This window comes from Bidens hawaiensis, unplaced genomic scaffold, assembly GCF_021521415.1.
Source record: "Bidens hawaiensis isolate Kalapana, Puna unplaced genomic scaffold, B.hawaiensis_p1.1 tig00012479_1, whole genome shotgun sequence".
Taxonomy (NCBI): domain Eukaryota; kingdom Viridiplantae; phylum Streptophyta; class Magnoliopsida; order Asterales; family Asteraceae; genus Bidens; species Bidens hawaiensis.
Genome location: NW_027492022.1, coordinates 699,476 through 720,293, shown reverse-complemented (window position 1 = coordinate 720,293; position 20,818 = coordinate 699,476). Strand labels below are relative to the sequence as shown.

Sequence of the window (20,818 nt, the reverse complement as noted above, 5' to 3'; positions counted from 1 at the left end):
TGATGTTTGCAACACAACTATGGTCCTGTATAAGCAGCACGGTGAGTACAAATACTCCAGGAATTAGGTGAACATAAATGTAGATTTTGATATTGAATGTACAAACAAAATTTAAAACATAAAAATCAGGTGATATTATAGAGACAACTAGGATACAAAAATATCAATAACCTCATGTGTTATTTGTTTTATGCAAAAATCATCTCCATCTCTGTGCTGACCCGACACCTTGTGGGGCCATGAATAACCCACCAGAAGCATCCATTGACCCTCTAAACGAAGCGTACGCAACTTTGACTGATTCTGGAGCAAACTCTAATGGAAATGACTCCATAAAACATGCAGTGTTGATCCTAGTCCTCTCAAGCTCAGATTGTAGCAGCTCGGTGCTGCATTGTTGCGCTAGGGCCTAACCAAAAACACCAACAAAAACACATTTTAATCATATGATTTTTCATGGTCATTATATATAGCATCATGGAATGTTATGCCATTAGATAAAAGTCAAACTATAAAGAGAGGTACAAACAGTTCTTACTATGAGGTCATCTGGTGATATAGCCCCTCCTTGTTTGTCATCATCATCACTTATCTGCGAGCAGCTCTCGGTGGCTTTCTCCAATAAAATCCCTTGTAAAGACTTGAGAGATTCACCCGCACCAGACGTGAAATACTGATTTAATATCGTTTCAAAGTATTCAAGCTGCGCGCACACGCACACACATAAATGATCATTTCTTCTACTATGATACAATGTATAGCTCTATTTATCAATCAAGAAAAAATATAAATGACAGAACATAATGTCAACAAAATGAAATTACATAAAAATGAGGCAACGATTACATGCATAAAGTTGATTCACCTCAAGCATGAGTTGGCAGTAACCATTCGCATCCAATGACTTAAGATTAGTGTCTTTATGTTCATGAAAAAGGCTGAGTAGCGTGTCAATTAGACCTTCCACGAGAACCCCAAGGGTCTTATCAAGCAAGGGTTCACAACCAGCAAACACCTTCAAACATTCATGTGTAAACAGTAACAAAATACGAGTGATAACATGTTAGCATAGAAGAGAATATACCTCGGCGTGGACAGTGACAAGAGTATGCATTAATTCCACAGCCGGATCACGAACACCCTGCATGGAACAGAACATAAATGAAGCATGCAATTGCTGCTAGCCGTATAACTAATAACTGATAAAGATTAAGGAAGTAAAATATATGTTGCTCACTTTTACTGCGGGTGCTCCTCCCCATTGTAGTCCAGCATCTAGCAAGTAGTTTGTAGCACCGCTTCTAACATAATGTGCCTAAGACAACACAGTAACCCCACTTTATTAACCTACACCATGTCATGATGCCCTTCGCGATTACATTGCCGCCTTAAAGCTAATAGTACAGGGTCAACACTAAGTGTCTAGCCACATATCTACTTGGTTTTAGGTAGTTAGAAACAGCTTTTGTCAAGTATTAATGTTTTTAAAAATAATCAACTTTTAATATAAAATGATTTAGGAGGTTTCATGGATTAATAACTTCTTGGTCGGTAAAATCTTTTTAGAAGAAGGTAATTAATTCATTCGAATCCAACCCAACCTTTGACTGCTTATCTGACCCGCACATTTTGACACCTCTACCAGATTATATAGAATTCAATGCACTTAATAGTTGCTAATTAGATTCTGAGTTGAATCACACATGAAACAATTGTCATATCTTGTTATATACCTTTGCAAATGTATACTCTGAAAGGACTTTCTCTTCGGCAGCAGTAAAACACTCAGTCAGTTCTTCTCTGTCCTTATCATCATCATCATCTTCCCTTCCTCTGTAAGAACTAATGCATTTTAACTATATATCTATAAATATTGCACACACGCGCATGCGCACATGCACACCAACACAGGGTTGATTTACAAGATAAATCATTGTTAGGCTTTTGTTACAAATACACTAATTCTTGTTATCAATATTTTTAAAATTCCTAAACTCCAAAACTTTTGTACTTGTTGTATTGATGATATAAGGTCTTGTTACCGTTGGAGGATTGCTCTCTCATCGAAATGAAAGATATCTCTCCCACTCGTCTTCTTACAATATTTTGGTCAATTAGGTTTAAGTGGGAACTTGAATAACCAGGTTCGTATCACACATCTTGAAACAAAGAAAAGAAAGCTGTCAATTGAAGATCAATGAAGGCCTAAGATAAATTTATGATTAAAGTGGATGAATTGGAATCTAATCATAATTTATCATAGGAAAAATGTGTTATTATATGTGTATTATTAATTATGTAGCAAGGGTATTAATGTATTTATAACTTTAAACATCATCATTTAGAGTTAGCTAGTATGCGGTTTGTTTAACGCCACCTAGTATGCGTTTAGTGTGAATCGGCGTGTCGATTCAATCACAATGATTCGTATTGTATATACAGATCATCAATCTTGAAACCCTTGCTGTTAGTATTATGAACTTGGTCAAACAAAGTCAACAATTGTTGAGGGACTAGTTGTGACATTTCTGAAACCTGAAGGACAAAAGGTGTAAAAAGACTTGGAAGTTTATAACGACCTAAGGATGTTTGTTATAAAGAGGAATTAGGGCTTGTAACTAATTCAATTCAATTACTTCTTGTTTCTGAATAATATTCATTCATTCCTTTTGTATTGTAATCAGTTCTTCTTGTTAATCAAAAACCCTAAGCTTTTGTTAGTAGTCTCGTTGATCTTCATAATCAGTTCTTATCAGTTGTAATTCCGCTTAATTGATAACAAGTGGTATCAGAGCCTTGTTGCTCTTGATTAGTGAAGACGGTGTAATCAATTTCACGATCTTGTTACCGAGATGGTTACTACGAAGTTTGATCTTGAGAAGTTTGATGGCCGGAATGATTTCTCGCTATGGAGAGTTAAGATGAGGGCACTTTTGGTTTATCAGGGCATCTCTGATGCGTTATTGGGTGAACCAAATATGCCAGAGAGTTATACCGACAAGGAAAAGAAGGATATCTTGGAAAAGGCACATAGTGCTATAATCTTGAGTCTAGGAGATCGAGTTCTCAGGGAGGTGTCAAAGGAGATTACGGCAACCGGGGTCTGGTCAAAACTTGAATCATTGTATATGACCAAGTCTTTGGCGAACAGACTATATTCGAAGAAAAGATTATACACCTTCAATATGAATTATGGAAAGTCTTTGGAGGATCACATAGATGAGTTTAATAAACTCATATTAGATCTTGAAAATATAGAGGTGGAGTTGGAAGATGAAGATCAGGCTATTATATTCCTCACTTCTCTACCTTCATCATATGAACACTTTGTGGATACTTTGATGTATTGTAGAGAAACTTTAACAATGGAGGAAGTTCTTGCAGCCCTAAATTCCAAAGAATTAAAGAAGAGGTCAGTTGGTAAGGAGGAATCTGGTGAAGGTTGTTTGCAAGAGGAAGATCTGATCAAAGGTCTTTCAAATCCAAAGGACAAGCAAGATCCAAGTCCAAAGTGAAGAGGAGATGCTATATCTGTAATTCTGATAAGCATCTCAAAAGAGATTGTCCTGAGAAAGAGAAAAAGATGGGACAAATGAATTCATCAAAGACTCATGGTATACTTCTGATGGTGAATCATCAGAAGGGTTTGATGTTGGTAATGTAATGGTGGCTGAAAAGGATGGTTCAGGAAGTACTTGGATTTTGGATGCTCATATCATATGACACCAGATGAAGGTTTTTTCAGTGATCTAGTGATTAAAGAACAAGGTATGGTTCAGTTAGGTGATGATACACCATGCAAGATTATTGGAATTGGGTCTGTGGTTCTAAGATTAGGAAATGGTACTAAGTATAAACTGAAAGAAGTTAGGTACATTCCTGATTTAAAAGAAACTTAATATCTCTAGGATCATTAGAGAGTATAGGTTTAACAGTTAATCTTAGAAATGGTAAGGCCAAATAATCAATGGTTCTTTAGTATTATTATCTGGTTCAAGAAAGGGTACTAACATATATGTACTAGATGGTGAAGCTGAGAAGGGATCTGTGTCTGTAGCTGAGGGTAGAGATGTCAATATGGATGAATTATGGCATAATAGACTGGGTCATATAAGTAATCAAGGTCTCTCTGAATTAAAGAGACAGCAGGCAATTGATAAGTTGGGTAATTGTGATCTAGAACAATGTGAGCATTGTGTTCTTGGTAAAGCAAAGAGAGTAAGTTTTACTAAAGGGATACATAGTACTAAAGGGATTTTAAATTACATACATGCTGATTTGTGGGGGCCGGCTAAAGTCACATCTTTAGGTGGAGCTAAATACTTCTTGAGTATTATTGATGATTACTCAAGAAGGGTATGGGTGCATGTGTTAAAATCTAAAGATGAAGTGTTTGACAAGTTTAAAGAATGGAGAGCCCTGGTTGAAAATCAAACAGATAGAAGAATTAAGAAGTTAAGAACAGACAATGGATTAGAGTTCTGCAGTGGATGGTTTAATAAGTATTGCAGGGATCATGGAATCTCAAGACATTTATCTGTTCCAGGAACACCACAACAAAATGGTGTGGTAGAGAGAATGAACAGGACACTACTTGACAAAGTAAGATGCATGTTGTCAAAATCAGGGCTGCCTAAGACATTTTGGGCAGAGGTTGTGTCTATTGCAACATACTTAGTGAATAGATCTCCAACAACTGCTAATGAAGGTTTAAAATCGCCTATGGAAATGTGGTATGGTAAGAGTTCAGATTATAGTCATTTAAGAGTTTTTGGGTCATTAGCATATGCTTATGTGAAACAAAATAAGTTGGATCCTAGAGCAGTCAAATGTGTATTTGTGGGGTATCCAGAAGGTGTTAAGGCATATAGGTTGTGGAGATTAGATGATGTTAGCCCTAAGTTGATCATTAGTAGAGATGTAGTGTTTAATGAAAATGTGATGTATAGAGATGTTCTGAATAAAGAAAAAGTCAAGTCTGATCAAGGGAAAATTGGTCAGACTGAGGTGGAGTTAATTCCTAAGTTGGTAAAAGATGATGATATTGGTGCTGATTCTCATGCTAATAAAGAATGTGAAGCAAATAGTTACCAATTAGCAAGAGATAAAGCAAGAAGGCAAGTAGTAAAGCCTCGTAGGTACAGGGAGATGATTCAGTCGAGAATGTCTCAGCGTTTGCTTTAATAATTGCTGAAAGTGAAGATGTTTGTGAACCTATTACTTACAAGGAAGCAATTCATTCAAAGCAAAAGGATAAATGGATTAGTGCCATGAGAGAAGAGAGGGATTCTCTTATAAAGAATGAAACTTGGGTTTTAGTAAAAAGCCTAGTGATAAGAAACTTGTAGATTGTAAATGGATCTATAAGGTTAAAGAAGGACTGGAAAGTGAAGCACCAAGGTTTAAGGCTAGGTTAGTTGCAAAGGGATTCACACAGAAAGAAGGTGTGGATTATAATGAAATTTTCAGTCCGGTTGTTAAACATACTTCAATAAGGGTATTATTGTCATTAGTGGCATGTGAGGATTTGGAACTTGAGCAACTAGATGTTAAAACAGCTTTTTTGCATGGTAATCTTGAAGAGAAGATTTATATGAAGCAACCTCTTGGGTTTGAGGTTGAGGAGGAAAAGGATAAGGTGTGTTTGTTGAAAAGGTCATTGTATGGGCTCAAACAGTCGCCTAGACAATGGTACCTTAGGTTTGATGAGTATATGACTACTCATGGATCTCTAGAAGTAGTTATGATACTTGTGTATACTTTAGAGAATGTGACTGTGGTAGCATGTTGTATCTGCTGTTATATGTGGATGATATGTTGGTGGCCTGCAAAAGTAAAGAAGAGATTGCAGCCACAAAAGCTCTTTTAATGAAAGAGTTTGAGATGAAAGAACTGGGAGAGGCAAAGAAAATACTGGGAATGGAGATAAAAAGAGATAGGGGTAAAAGGGTCATAAAGCTATCACAAGAGTCTTATATAAAAAAGATACTTGAAAAGTTCTCAATGAACCTTAGTAAGGCTGTGATTACTCCTATGGGTGCACACTTTAAACTGTCAAAAAGTGATTCTCCAAGTACAGAAGAAGAAAGGGTAAAAGTGGAAAAACTACCTTATGCTAATGTGGTAGGTTGTCTAATGTACCTTATGGTATGCACTAGACCTGATCTTGGTTATGCTGTAAGTTTAGTTAGTAGATTTTTGTCATGTCCTGGTTTGGCTCATTGCGAAGCTGTCAAGTGGATTATGAGATACTTGAATGGAAGTCAACAGGTGGGGTTGGTTTTTGGGATTGATCCAAGTCCAGAAGCAATGATAAAGGGGTATGTAGATGCTGACTTTGCTAAAGATTTGGATAGGGGAAGATCTGTGACTGGTTATGCTTTCATGGTGTATGGTAGTTTAGTGAGTTGGAAGTCAAGTTTGTAGCATATAGTTGCTTTGTCAACAACTGAATCAGAATACATTGCTTTAACTGAAGCAATCAAAGAAGCAATGTGGTTGAAAGGATTTGTTGCTGAGTTAAGACTTAATGTTGATAAAACTATGGTGTGTTGTGACAGTCAAGGGGCTATACAACTGTCGAAAAACCCTGTGTTTCATGATAGAACCAAACACATAAGTGTTAGGTTACATTTTATTAGAGAAATAATTGGCTCTAAGGAGGTGGAAGTCAACAAGGTGAATTCTGAAGTCAATGCTGCAAATATGTTGACTAAAGTGGTTTCTGGTGCAAAGTTTGATCTATGTTTAGATCTATTGCATGTTGGTGATTAGTGATTCCTATAGCCAAGTCATAAAGGTGGAGATTGTTAGTATTATGAACTTGGTCAAACATAGTCAACAATTGTTGAGGGACTAGTTGTGACATTTCTGAAACCTGAAGGACAAAAGGTGTAAAAAGACTTGGAAGTTTATAACGACCTAAGGATGTTTGTTATAAATAGGAATTAGGGCTTGTAACTAATTCAATTCAATTACTTCTTGTTTCTGAATAATATTCATTCATTCCTTTTGTATTGTAATCAGTTCTTCTTGTTAATCGAAAACCCTAAGCTTTTGTTAGTAGTCTCGTTGATCTTCATAATCAGTTCTTATCAATTGTAATTCCGCTTAATTGATAACACTTGCAGATAACAGTTATCATTGTATCTGATTTGCAATACAATTTGTGTTTTATCTCAATCTTGTTCAGTTCTCACTTGTTCAATACAATCCCCAAATGTTGCAGCTTCTTGATAAACCAATATTCATGTCTTTTCTCTTAACATTAGCCATATTAATGTTCTAACAATTTTGGAAAAGAAACAAAATAGAGTGTCAATTGACATACCTGGACTTGAGACAAATATCTTTGTACTTATTGTACATTTCACTAAAAAGATCATCTTTGCAAAATCCAATGTTACTCAAAACCATCAACAGTTGTTGGTGTGGATCAGTAATACTTCCTGGGCGAAATAAATTTTCTTCATCATGAGAATAATATCCATTTTCAAAGGACGAATTGTTATTAATCTGACCAATCTGCCCTCCAATCTGCTCCATTTCGCCTGATACATACAGTAAGCATGTTAAGTAGTGACTGAAACTAATACAATTGAAAACATGTTATTTTTTCATTCCATACCAGCAATACCAAGCAGACAGTTAAAAAATGAAATCTTAACAGATTCTTGAACTTCTTGAAGTAACATAACAGTATCTTCAGATGTAGCTTCATTTCTTAACGACTTAATCATTCTGGAAAAAAATAGTTACCAAGAGACATGATTATAAGTACAATCTTGACATGTATTAGATTTTACATGAATATGATAAACAAGAAAATATATCAAATGAAAATTCTTGAAGTGTTATAAAGCATAATATCTTGCCACATATTACAAATCTACAACAAAATATAGGATCTTACACTTCAATCCGATCCATTGCGGACACCATAACTTCACGAAACTCTAATGGTAATGAAGAAATCGCATACGGGGATTTGTTCCTTTCAAAAACAGTTACTGGGACCCATGATTCATATTTTGATTTCTCATCAATTGAAGCCCTCATCCATGAACAAAGCTTTATTATATAAAGTTTTGTGCTCTCGAACAGAAGCGCCCGCAGTGCTTCAACTGGAATCATCAAATGTTGTTAGCACTAAGTGTGTTTTTATATCTGATGGATGACAAGGTGGAAGACCAAAAGTTGAAGTACCTGCAATTGTTGGTGCTGCTTCCTTTGCATCAAAAGTGTGACATGCTTTAGATATATCCATTAATGCATCAGTCATATATGGGCAAATAACATTTGACTCTTCTAGTTCAAGAAGTGTGTTTTGGACCTGAACATTCAAACATGTTTTGGTTGGTAAAAAGTGATTCATACATAATACAAATAGAAAACGCAAAACTATTATCTTTATCTCAACTTCATGTCAAAGACGGTAAATGTGACAATGATTTGCAGAAGTTTCTTGTACCTTGGATTCATATGCTGATATAATATCATGTATCATTCCAGTCACAACTTCAAGAGAATGACCAAAATATCTTCCTTGTCCTTTTTCCTCACTTTTACTCTGTTCAGCACAAAATTGAAACACAAATATTTGAACATTTTCAAATGCTTACAACCTCTTAATTAGTTTCTTATAAAAAGTTCCATTATTATTTTAATAATTTAGGTTTGAAGCTTTTACCTTTCCAAATTTTCCACTTGAAACCGAAAGTGCGACTTTCCAGAAAGGTGGTATAAGTTGGATAATTACAGCTGTTAATCTTCGTATATACCTTCCCCTAAGTGCATCGAGTTCTTCCGCACCAGAATCAATTGGTTGTGAATGTAGCATACTGACATCCACCTACACAACAAAAAGCTTTAATATATTATTTCTCCAAAAATTTTGGCAGTTGTTTGGAAATAGATAAGGAAGTTAACTGATTCATGTAGGTCTTGCTGAATTTTCTTCCAATTTTCATCTAACATTGCTCTTTCCTGTAACTTATTTCGTAAGCTTTCCATCCTTGCTTCATGATCTAATGTGCACTTCTCAAGTGAACACTGAATCCTGTAGTTCTGATAATCAAAAGTTACTTAGATATTAGTCTATTGTCTTGTTAAGATAACTCAATTTCACATCGCCAATCACCGGTCCTCTCACCTGTATGCTGAAATATCGCCTTACAGGATCCGACTCGGGTTCCAGCTCCAACAAAAGCCTCACAGCATTTTCAAGCTACAAAAAGTTGTAGTTTTTGTTCAAACCATGGAATAAACTAATAATATTCTAAGTGCTTGGAAAAATCCTAAAAACATTAGCATCAGATGACAGCAGAATTGATTAGATAGGAAACATTAGTTGACCCGATTCTTACATCAAAATACATTGGCGTACAATTCTATTAGAATAAGTAGCTTGTGAAATCGTTTATCATCCAAAAACAGTTTTTTTGTTAATAAAGTTAATGCATGAAACCCAAAAGAATAATCCATGAGGAAGGCTTACATTTGTTAGATCTATGTGCGGATCTTCCATCCACTCGTAAAGCATGCCTTTAAAGTCAAGCATTACCTTCTCAACTTCCTCAATGACGCGTTTGAGTATTCCAGCCTGAAACTTATAAAATTAATCGGTCTGTTTGGAAATACTTGGTTTCCTGCCGATGTAAAATAGTTATGTAGCTCAAAAGACGACAGTGAATATTAAATTAAAGACTAAATGCTATTTTCCAAAAAAAAAAAAAGAAGTTAAGGGATATGTACATGAGAAGGAAGAACAATTGAGTTTGCTTTCCTGTATTCTCTAACCGCCAAGTCATATTCCCCCTTACGAATATTTGCACGGATGGTACTTGGCAAATTGAATAAAGTGCGGAACCTCTGAAGCGTTCCTTGAACAGCCCTGATTTTCTCTGCTTGAGCCTTATTAAAAAAAGATCTTCATTGATTTATTTAAAATCATATATAAATAATGAATCTTTCATAACTTTAAGCCTAAACCAACCTGTCTTTCAAGTAGTGGTTCAAAAGCGCGGTTAGCCATTGAATTGATTCCTTGGATACAAGTATCTAAATGCGAGCTTCCACCTTCAGGATCATCTTCCATCCTTTTGAGTTTTGACTCGATATCTGTATTGTTAATACATTAAAATCTAAACTTTTTCACCTTAAAAACATAACCTGAATCAACCCATTAAAAGTTATTACCATCAATAGTGGTCTTGCAAGAGACAAAGCAGTCAAAATTTTCTTTGACCAGTTGTTTTCTCTGCTGAGTCCATCCTTTGAGGTCAGTTTTTAAAGCCACAGTGCCAGCCTCCAAGTCTGCTGCGCTAGTAAATTGGTGTATGCGACTAATGAATAATATTGGATCAAACCTCTCCGAGAAAAACGTTAACCTCTCTGCAACAACCCGGTATTAGTATTAGGAGTACATAATTTTGACTAAAACTACATGAAAAATATTACTTCTCATAAATGTATACAAGATGACATAAATGCAAAGTGATTCTACTATCTACTGTTAAGTCAAAGGGTTCCAAATATTATCAACATTGCTAGAAGTTCTAATGCCACTAAGTTACATGTTAATTGTTTCCAATTTATGACTGTTTCACAAAAATTTCTCATTCAAAGAAACATATCCAATTCAGGACCCTAGAAACATATTGAAGAAACACTAAAAGACCCCGGCAGATTACGGATAATCTTAGGGTTAAGTAGATGTTTCACACGAGGGTTAGGTCCGGCAAAGATGGTTATTCTTCTTGACCTGCAAAACAGACACCGTGAGCTCGTCACTGAGAAGGGGGGGGGGGGGGGTTCCTCCTTGTGACCACCCTCCGGCGTGAGAATCAGACTAGATTGCTTTGAATATAAGTGTATATTGAGAGAAATAGCTAGAGAGAAGATAAGATAATATGAGATGATGATACCGTTCCAAGGTGTTGGAGTATTCATAGCCGAAGGTAGGTTTCCAAGCAGGTACGGCCAGCTGTATAATATTCCTTTTCCACCAACTACGGGCTATGTACGTGCCACGATGGGAGTTGGTGGGTAGGCAGCGGCTGATAGTGACATTTTGTACTGGAGCGTGCTCCTCCTCGTACTATTGTCGGTGAGCTGTCACCCTGTGATTGATTCATGGGCTGCTTTGGTCAGATCTTGTCTATTTTGTCCATACCTTGGCAGGTATAGTACAAAAGATCTTCCAGAAGCGTACGGACTGGCTCTTTTGGGCGGTAATATTCCCGCCTTGCTCATTCCTTCTTCAGGTGACATTACTAAAGTATAAGAGTTAGTGCCTTATGCGTGTAGCCTTACTGTTAGTGCGGGTAGCCTTCCTTCTTGGCTTGTACCCATAGCTGCGGGAACAGACAGGGTACTGTACCAAGGGAGGCTTTTCTGCGGGAACAGCTGGCTTACTGCGTGTAAGGTCTTCTCTCTGAGCATGGTGGGTCCTGCGGAACCAGCTGGTCTATGCGCAGACGTACCTCTTCAAGGTGTCTTGCGGGTCCAACTGGGCTTTGCGGGGACCTACCTCTTCACATATCAAGATTAGAATTCTTTAAGAAGATTTAACGAATATCTTTCGGTGTAATCTATAAATCTAAACAATATTGCCTGTTAAATTTATCCTTTTCTTTCTCTTCTTCACCTTCTAAATAAAATATAGTGTTCGAGATTCTTGGTAGAGCGTATGTTTCACTTGTTAAAATATGCAAAACATACAACTAATGCTTCAAGATGTACCAAAAATGAAAAGTAAATGCAGATCCAATGAACTTTCATATGAAAATCTATTTCTTGGAGGATGAATACCTCTAAGGTCTGCATCCACTACTTCATTAGTGGAAGGATCAGTTGCCGAACGTTCAGTAATCAACCTCATTGTTCTGCTGCTTATAATTCTAGCAAAAAGAAAAAGTTACATTAGTTAATAAAAACATGAAATCAACATATCATGTGCAGATGGACAATGTCAAGAACTATAATCCAAAAAAGTTTGGGATAAATAAAATCCAATTCTGAAAATCATAACAAAATAGGAATAAATTAAAGGTAGAGAAAATTGCTCTACCCGAGTCCTAAAGGATCTATGCATTCCATGCCACGTGGCAAGGACTGTAAATTGTTGAGCCCCTGTGTTTTTTTCCTCTCTATTTTTTGAACCACAACTACTGGAGCCGGAACTGCTTTTGACTCCCTCATCGCACGCACCCTTTGAGCAAGCTGCAACAAGACCATTTCCAAAAATAAACATTTACACTAAAGAAAGAGAGACATGAAATTATAACTGTTAAGCACATATATATGGATTACATATGGTACCTCATTTTCATTTACTTGCTTCCATTTAGTAGGTTCTACCCCTTCGGGGAGTTTCTCAACCTCCTCCTTATTTGGTCCGGCCTTCGAATCAATAGCAGCATCTTCATCCCCGGATGATATGCTAAGCATTTCAACCTCTTCCTCCCCCTCCTCCTCTTCATCGGAGTCATCAGATTCCTCCGCGGCAATCCTACGCTTGTTAGCCTTCTTACGGCTCTTTTTAGGTATTCCTTTCCCAAGCGTTTGCATGAAATTAACTACAGGTTTTTTTGCCATAGACTTACGAGATTTACCTTTCGCTCGTTTTGGTACCTCTTCCTCATCGTTGTCGCTCATTTTTGTTTCTTTTCGGATTAGAACTTCTCAAATTCAACAAGGAAAACTCGACGTTTCAAATCTAGAGCTGCCCTGAATACGACAAAACAGATTAATGGATGTCAAATAACAAAAACACCCAAAACCGAAATACATATGCTCATAATAATATAATAGATTAATGAATAATCGATTAACGGATTACATTACAGATCATAAGCAGAGTTTATATTTCATATCACATATGACAGATTTCTTATCAAAACTCATATTAAACGAAGTTTTAATCCACTAGGCTTTCTTAGTAAGCTTTTAACGAGACAGCGAATGATCATGCAGTATTGCCTGAAAAATCAAGCCACCACCATTCAGTAGTATGTTCATGGGGCTTTAAGGTTTGGATTGTATGTATATTTACGCAATGTAAGTGGCCGTTGTAATTTTACTCTCCAATGGACGAATATTTCTCTGCTGTTTCTTTCACGTTATAACTTATAAGCACGATTGTCTATCCGTTCATAAATATTTTTTTCGGTTTCCAACCATCCGGTGTTGTTTTCTTCATCATGTTTCAATAATTGATAAGTTCAGATTGCAAGCTGATATCAATCAACTATCTTGCAAAGTAATGAGGGGCAGCACCACTAAGCTACATCCATGCTTCTCCACTGTTATAAGACCAATCTCCGGATATTGTAGCGATTGCCCAAAATCGAACGTTGAAAAACAATTAAACAAATTGGATTCTCCCCTTCATTGTAATATTCTGATCACCAAGAACCACATTTCTGATCGAGATCAATCGCAGCTGCCCGTAGTAGGCGGTCATCACTATATGGCTATATGCAACAAAATTCTAATCTTCTTCTCTAATTAGAATCACATATCTTTGAGGAATTGTAATATGACTTAAGGCTTATAGTCTGATAATGATTATGTGATAACTGGAAAATTAATGTGAAACACGTACGTTACCTACATTTGAATAATAACCATTAAAAATTCCTCACCAATGTGGCCCATCGGTTACAAAAGCCTCTCTCTCTCTCTTTGTTAGACTTTTGCCCCAAACTTTCGCATATTTATTTTTTGACCTTCAACTTTGTTTATTAACTTTGGTTTATTAGACTTTCGTCACAAAAGTTTTACTTTTACGTATATACTTTTTGTCTCATTAGTTTTAGTTTCACATTTACATTCTAGCCCCTTAACTTTGGTAATGAAACTTTTGTCACAAAACTTTTACTGTAATGAATCGTACCGAAACCGACCGTCTTCCCGTTGCGTGCCCGCCATAACACACGGGTAGAAATACTTGTTAAGAATTAAGCAGATAAAAAATGGGAGTGGAATGGAAAGATTTAATTACCTACGGTGTTCTTGAGTTCGAAGGGAATGGAAGGAAAAGTAAAAGAGATTTTATATGTTTAAAAACTTTTACTTCCAAATCTCTCAAATTTAGAAGGATTTGGAATGAAGGAAATAAACATTTCCATCAAATTCTCTTCTTTTCTCTCCTTGATTCTTTCGATTAAAAAAGCTATGGAACTTTTTTCTTTGAAATCTTTAATAATTCTTTCTCTTCCTTCGTTAAATGAAACTCGGGAACACAAGGTTCTTATATTTGAAACATACGCGAATTGTAAAAACTTACGACAGTTAGCGAGTACAACTTTAATCTCTTTCACATTACTTTTGAATTGAATTATGCAGAAAGAACATGACAAATGACAATGCTGAAATTTTTGGCACGGCATTCTTCATGTTTCACACTTATAACTTGCTCATGTCATAGCAGTACTCGAAACACCTTTTAATGAAATACACATATATCTTGTAAGGGGTCTAAGAAACAACCTCTACTAATGTTGATCGATTAACTATTAATATTGGGGCTTTTACTGGGGGTGCAGCAAGGGGACCCCCTTGGCCTTCTTCTTTTTGCGTTGGTCCTCTATCCACTCATCCTTAGTGTGCAGGGGACTTGTTCCTTGCCCTTCCATGCTTGGTATTTAGACGATGACACTATCATTGGTAACACTGAGGAGGTTGATAGGTCGTTGGGCATTATTCGCTTAGGGGGGGGGGGCGTCTATGGGGCTTAGGCTTAATACTCGGAAAATCGAGAATTTTTGGCCATCATGCAATTGTTTGAAGAAAGTGCCGGACTTATTCCCTAGAGATATTAGCTGGCCTGTGAGGGAAGTTAAACTCCTGGGGGAGTGGTTAGTCGGGATGCAGGGTTTATTCGGTCTTTGGCAACTAAAAGAGCTTTGAGGACGGTTGAACTTATTATACGTCTGCCGAACCTGACGGACCCCTAAAGTGAGCTCATTTTGTTGCACTCGTGCATAGGGGTTGCTAAGTTAGTGTTTGGGCTCAGACCTGTCAACTTGAACATGTCAAAGAGGTTGTGTCCATCTTTGATGCGGGCATTCGGGGGGCAATTGAAGATATTGTTGTGTGTGGAGGACCACATTTTGGGACCTCCAGTGGAGGTTGGCTTCCTTCCCTATGCGTTGCGGAGGCTTAGGAATTTTCTCGGCGGAGGATGTCTCCGCATATGCCTTTGTGGCTTCAAGGGCCAGTCGTAGAAATTGCAGGACCACATCTTGCGAAGCGCTGGTATTATGAGGGTAGATCCTGACTACTCCCTTGCACTTGGTAATATTGGAATAACTCTCCCGGACCTTGATCTAGGCGGTTTTACTGATAAGGAGACCGCCCCCAAGAAACCTTAACAAACCTTGGCGAGTGCTTTTTATGGTAAACACGTATATGACTTGGAGGAGCGATTCGATATGACCCCGAGACAAAAGGCAACTTTTGCTTGTCTCAAGAGGGATCATGCCCATGATTTTTTGACTATTGTGCCCATTGAAGGTCTTGGGCAACAAATGTCGGCAGTTGAATACAGAGTCATCCTTAAATACCGGCTTATGATTCCTCTTTTCCCTCCAGACGAATCATGCCCCATTTGTAAAAAAAACATGTTTGGATAGATTTGGTGAGCATGCCCTCCACTGTAAGGAATTGCCGCGATTCAAGTATCATCACGACTGTGTTAGATGTCTTATGGGTTGTGCTTAGGCGTGCTGGAATCTCAGCCAAGAAAGAGGACCTGTTAACTTTCTGACTGATCCGCGAGAGGGAAGATCTACCATGCGTCTTGTGGACGTTCTTGTGTTTGGCTGGGCAAAGGGTAAGCATGCGTGTGTCGACCTCACTGGGGTGTCCCATTGGTGGGGCTGGGAGACAGTGGTTTCGTTTTGAGACATGCGGTTTTGAGGGCGGAGTCTAGGAAGGTTGCTAAGCATGAGGCAACGTGCTTGGATAATCAACACGTGTTCATTCCATTTGCCTCCGACAAATTTGGATCCCTAGTTCCCGAGGCAGTTCGCTTTTTGGAGCGGGTGCAGAAGTCCACAGTGACTCACAGAGCCCGAGGAACCAATGATTGATATTTAGTAGAATAAGCATTGCGATTCAAAATGGGATAGTGGTGCAGCTTGTTGCTCTCTTACCCATTATTCAGATGTGGCTCGGTTTGTGTTTATATGTGTAAGAAAAAAACATTTAAAGTTGAAAAAAAAAACTTATTAATGAAAAAAAAATGTTAACTCAAAAATCAACGACCATATAACAACAGAATTAAAAATAACCAAAAAAAACATAAGAATACACATAAGTTGTCTCCAACTGAGATACTTGTTGATACTATTTTAGGTGTTATTATCAGATTATTAACTATTCACTCCCTTATATTATTTCATCTTTAAGCTCTTCATAATATATAAATTTACAACTTAGTAAAAAAAAATTGATTTCAACAATTCAACCTAAATGTCGGGTTCTATTATTCAAACAACCTAATACACAGATTTCTAACATAGTTTGTTGACATCGCATAAGCACACAAATCGGTTCAGTGTATGTTTTCAACTTTTTTCATTAGCCCCTTTCCCTCACCAATAATCATGGGTATATTATTAGATCAGAATTCTATAATCTACATATATATTGTCGTATAGAAATCTTTGTTTTCAACTTGTTTGATTACCTTATTTGAGAACAAAGATATCACTGTACGTGGCAGATGAACACCAAGAGTATACAGCGATCGCGTTAAAACGTAATGGTGCGCAGTATGCTCAATCTTCAAATCACCAGACCAAGATGGTTGTGCCACGTTGGGCTTGAAACGACAAGAACGACACTTAACCAGAAAATAGGAGGACGATGGTAACTTGAGGTCGAAAGTCGTGAGAACAAATTCCCAAATTTCCCGTTGAAGAATTCCACGATGCAATTTTAACTTTTGATTTGCATGCCTTATTTACTATTTATGGCTAAATGTTAAATAATATAACACCTCATTTTACTAAACATCACATCTTAACCCTTATTTCTTTGGTTTTAACTTAACAGACAATACATTAACAAAATAACCTACACCTGAACAGGGGTGTTCAGTATTCGAATCGGACTCAAATAGCTCGAAATTGAATTCTACTCGACTCGCATTCGAATTTGACCGTTCGAATTCGATTTTCAGTCATTCGAATTTGATTCAGTTCGAACTCGATTGTAGTAATCAAATTTTGAATCGAGTACAAAATTCGAAATTCATAAACTACATATTATACATTTTATTTTTATTATATATATACATACTTATGAAAAGATAAACAACATAAATCTTTTGAGTTATAAAGAATAAAATAGAAAGTTCATCATTTTGGTTATTAATTAATGTTATTGGACATTGATAACTTTAAATGATTTATTTGTTCTATAGACATATACTTTTTGTTGTTAAAAAACTCAAATTTATAGTGGTGTTGAATTTGAAATATAATTTTTAACTGAATTCGAATCAATTTTGTAGGTCCCAAAACGACCACCGAACGGTTTTGCTCTCGATAAACGTGTCGAGACAGGTGCAGTAAGTCAAACGATCGAACACAAATATAAAGATAATATGAATAGTGAACAATCTCGTTGTTAGTTAAAAGATTTGATATATTAAACAAAGCCGACTCACCCAAAGTGAGCTCCCATTGTTTGGTGATTTACAACATACAACACACACCATAAACATGACATGCAAAGACATGTTATAGCTAAATAATACAAATAAACTAGAAGATCTCCCGTTGAAGCTAAACGCGTGCACCGAAGCTCTCGTATCGTGTCCGGATTTCTCGCCAACTTTAAATATTTTCTTGACCATAATATAATTAACAGTTTCGTAATTTGATATTGCAAGTCACAAATATTGGCCTTATAGATTCGAATTCGATTCGAACTTCATTTTCGAATCAAATCGAATTAACTATTATGAATTCGAATCGAATTTGTTGAATCTATTTCAAATTCAAATCCAGCTTCAAAATTTCAAAATTGAAATACTTCGATTCAAATGAATTCGAAATATTTGAAATTTAATTCGTTGAATACCCTACACCTGAATAGTAAAGTTTAATTTATAACATATGTCTTTAGCTTTTCTTAATGTAAAATATATTAATAGTAATTTTTTTATCGCCGCTAAAGTTTAGTTTTTCTCACTTTTGCCACAACAATCTATTTACTCTAATAAAAGAGTATCTTGGGTGTCGCGTTGCACGTTTCTAGGCATCCACAATATGTTTTCACTGCCGTTTGCCACATTTCTGTAACCCAGTCTAGTTTTATTCGCTTTTCTTATTTCACCTTTGTCCGTTCACGACACACACACACACATAACTTGCACAATTAAACAAAATTTTCTTTATTATTATTTTCCCTTATTCTACTCGCACTACAAGAAAAATAGGCATTTGCAACGATCTTTTCGGTCGGAAAACGGTTGCAATAGCTCTGTTGCGACCATTTTGCAACCAAAAATGCTGTCGAAAAAACACAGGTCGCAACTGCTATGTTGCGACCATTTTCACTGTTGCGGTCACAAACCTTGCAACCACTTCTGCTGTCGCAAATCTTGCAATCATTTCTGCCCGTCGCAAATCTTCTGATCCCTGTAGCGGTTGCAAATTTTCCAACCCTTGTTGCGATCGCAAATCTTGTGACCAAGACTGCGGTCGCAAGATTTGCGACTACTTCTGCCCACTGTCGCAAATATTCTGATCATTATTGCTGTCGCAAATCTTCCAACTACTTCTGCCCAATATTTACACACACACATATATTTACAAAATCATATAAATATAGATGCAAACACAAATATATCTACAAATAATGTTATTCAAATTCTATAACCGATAAAAAAACATGTTATTCTAGCTATTATACACATCAAAAACCAAAAATAGCATACTTCTGAATATCAGCCCATTGCATACCACATGGATCGGATTAAATATCTGCAACCATGATTAAACCTCTTCAAATTTCCTAATATACATAATGAAGAATCAATAACAGTATAATCATGAAACCTTGTATAAAAAACTTGGCAACTTAATCTCACCAAGAGTAACTAAAGTAAGGCAAAATTAAAGTACCTTTAACAAGTTCCTGCACATAAATAGACAGGAAAATCGACTGCGGTATTTGATGAAATACATATAAACCATACTCGGAGGTCAGAGGATGTTAACATCTCTTGCTTCCAGTCGTTGCATAAATAGTTTTCGGAATCTACACAAGAGATTTAAACAAAATCAGTCATTAGAAAAGTTAGAAGATTAACTTGAGAAAAGTTTTAACATATGAATTTTCTTGAGCACTTTATGGGATATAACACTTCATAACACTGAACTTTCTTGGCTGATACACGTATCGGCCTTGAAAGAGATGTTTTTCTTGAGTCTTGAGAAGAATCACCTTTATCTTCCATTTTAGATGACGATGAAGTCCCAAAATTAGAATCATTCACTTTCATTTTACCATCATCATGATCATGACCATCAACAGGTAATGAACATGGGGTAACATCATCGATATCGTTCATGTTCAGTGAGTCTTCAACTTTAAACTTTGCAGATTGCCTTCTTTTTTGGAGCCTTTTGGATTTACCCTTGTCATTATCTTGAACTGTTGAATCATTCACTTTCATTTTACCATCATCATGATCATGACCATCAACAGGTAATGAACATGGGGTAACATCATCGATATCGTTCATGTTCAGTGAGTCTTCAACTTTAAACTTTGCAGATTGCCTTCTTTTTTGGAGCCTTTTGGATTTACCCTTGTCATTATCTTGAACTGTTGAATTGTTTACTGGTAAAATCAACAATCAGCATGTTAAAAAAGTAAATGAGAAAAGATTCAAAGATAAATAAACACACACCTTTGGATATCTCTCTGCTGCTGTTAGTAACGTGTTTGTCATCATCACCTTCTGCTACGGTACGAACTTCTGTCTCCACTGGTTCAGTCACCTTATTGTGCTACAAGTGAAAATATAAAATATTGACCCTGTTAAGATAAATAGATGCTGATGTGGAAACTAATTACACCATAGACTAATATTCCAATAAAAGCATGGGATGTCACCATAAACAAGATGTACCTGTTGAAGCTACTCAATATGCTTTCTTAAATCATCTAAACTTGGCCCTGAATTGTAATCCTGGTTTAAACCTGTAGATCCTCGTGACATGTTGCTGATGTCAGCAAGAGCTTTTTTTCCTCGAATTTTCGCCTTACCCTTTGTCTTTTCTGCTACTTTGGGCTCATCTATTTCAGTAGAAATTATTATAATCAACAAAGAAGATAGCTTAAGTAATAGTTATCACTGCTAAAGCAATAACAACTCATTAACGAAGCGATAAACTATGAACGTGTTATTGGAATCTTCAGTGTACCAGCCTTTTAGCATGTGTGCTAGTGCCTCAAAGTTAAAATTCAGAACACAAACAAAAAAATAAACTTGTTATTGTCTTCTTTAACCAACTAAAATATTAACAGACGCATAGCCGAAAACTCAAATTCAAGCTTAGATTATCAAACCGATTACATCTAACTATCTATAACAGCTACCGTAACTTAAACTACGAGTCATCGTTACACAATACGAAAACCACACAAACGATTTACACTCAAACACATGCAAACTTCTGATTCTTAAAGATTAATTCCTTAACTAGTACTACAAAACCACACGAACGATTACATAAACAGCTATCAAACTGTTTGATATTATTCCTCTAAGAGCATTCATAACAATTCAATT

General features: G+C 36.4%; 1 protein-coding gene and 1 pseudogene across 2 annotated transcripts; both read right to left on the bottom strand.

The window, feature by feature from the left end:
- Nucleotides 1-143: 143 nt before the first annotated feature.
- LOC143541267 (exocyst complex component SEC5A-like) lies at nucleotides 144-12,749 on the bottom strand. Of its 2 annotated transcripts, none has more exons than XM_077034144.1 (21): nucleotides 12,322-12,749; nucleotides 12,071-12,222; nucleotides 11,812-11,900; nucleotides 10,198-10,392; nucleotides 9,995-10,119; nucleotides 9,754-9,912; nucleotides 9,497-9,601; nucleotides 9,152-9,226; nucleotides 8,929-9,066; nucleotides 8,690-8,851; nucleotides 8,471-8,569; nucleotides 8,206-8,332; nucleotides 7,913-8,123; nucleotides 7,628-7,740; nucleotides 7,331-7,550; nucleotides 1,734-1,827; nucleotides 1,238-1,315; nucleotides 1,085-1,141; nucleotides 866-1,015; nucleotides 539-703; nucleotides 144-409 (listed from the first exon to the last, which is right to left on the bottom strand). In XM_077034144.1, exons 1-21 carry the CDS (start codon nucleotides 12,655-12,657, stop codon nucleotides 200-202), a joined length of 3,060 nt encoding a protein of 1,019 aa, XP_076890259.1. In that variant the 5' UTR covers nucleotides 12,658-12,749; the 3' UTR covers nucleotides 144-199. The 2 variants fall into 2 exon arrangements, with proteins under 2 accessions (XP_076890259.1, XP_076890260.1); XM_077034145.1 differs by having other exon boundaries at nucleotides 8,471-8,557.
- Nucleotides 12,750-19,223: 6,474 nt separating this feature from the next.
- LOC143541289 (uncharacterized) lies at nucleotides 19,224-20,371 on the bottom strand (annotated as a pseudogene).
- Nucleotides 20,372-20,818: the final 447 nt, after the last annotated feature.

Bases quoted from the DNA above. Each gene is read 5' to 3' on its own strand.
- LOC143541267 (XM_077034144.1), bottom strand. From the start codon at position 12,657: ATGAGCGACAACGATGAGGAAGAGGTACCAAAACGAGCGAAAGGTAAA. The intron at 8,570-8,689 runs GTAAAAGCTTCA...TGTGCTGAACAG, and splicing joins CAAGTGGAAAATTTGGAAAG to AGTAAAAGTGAGGAAAAAGG. The intron at 1,016-1,084 runs GTATATTCTCTT...GAATGTTTGAAG, and splicing joins TTGTCACTGTCCACGCCGAG to GTGTTTGCTGGTTGTGAACC.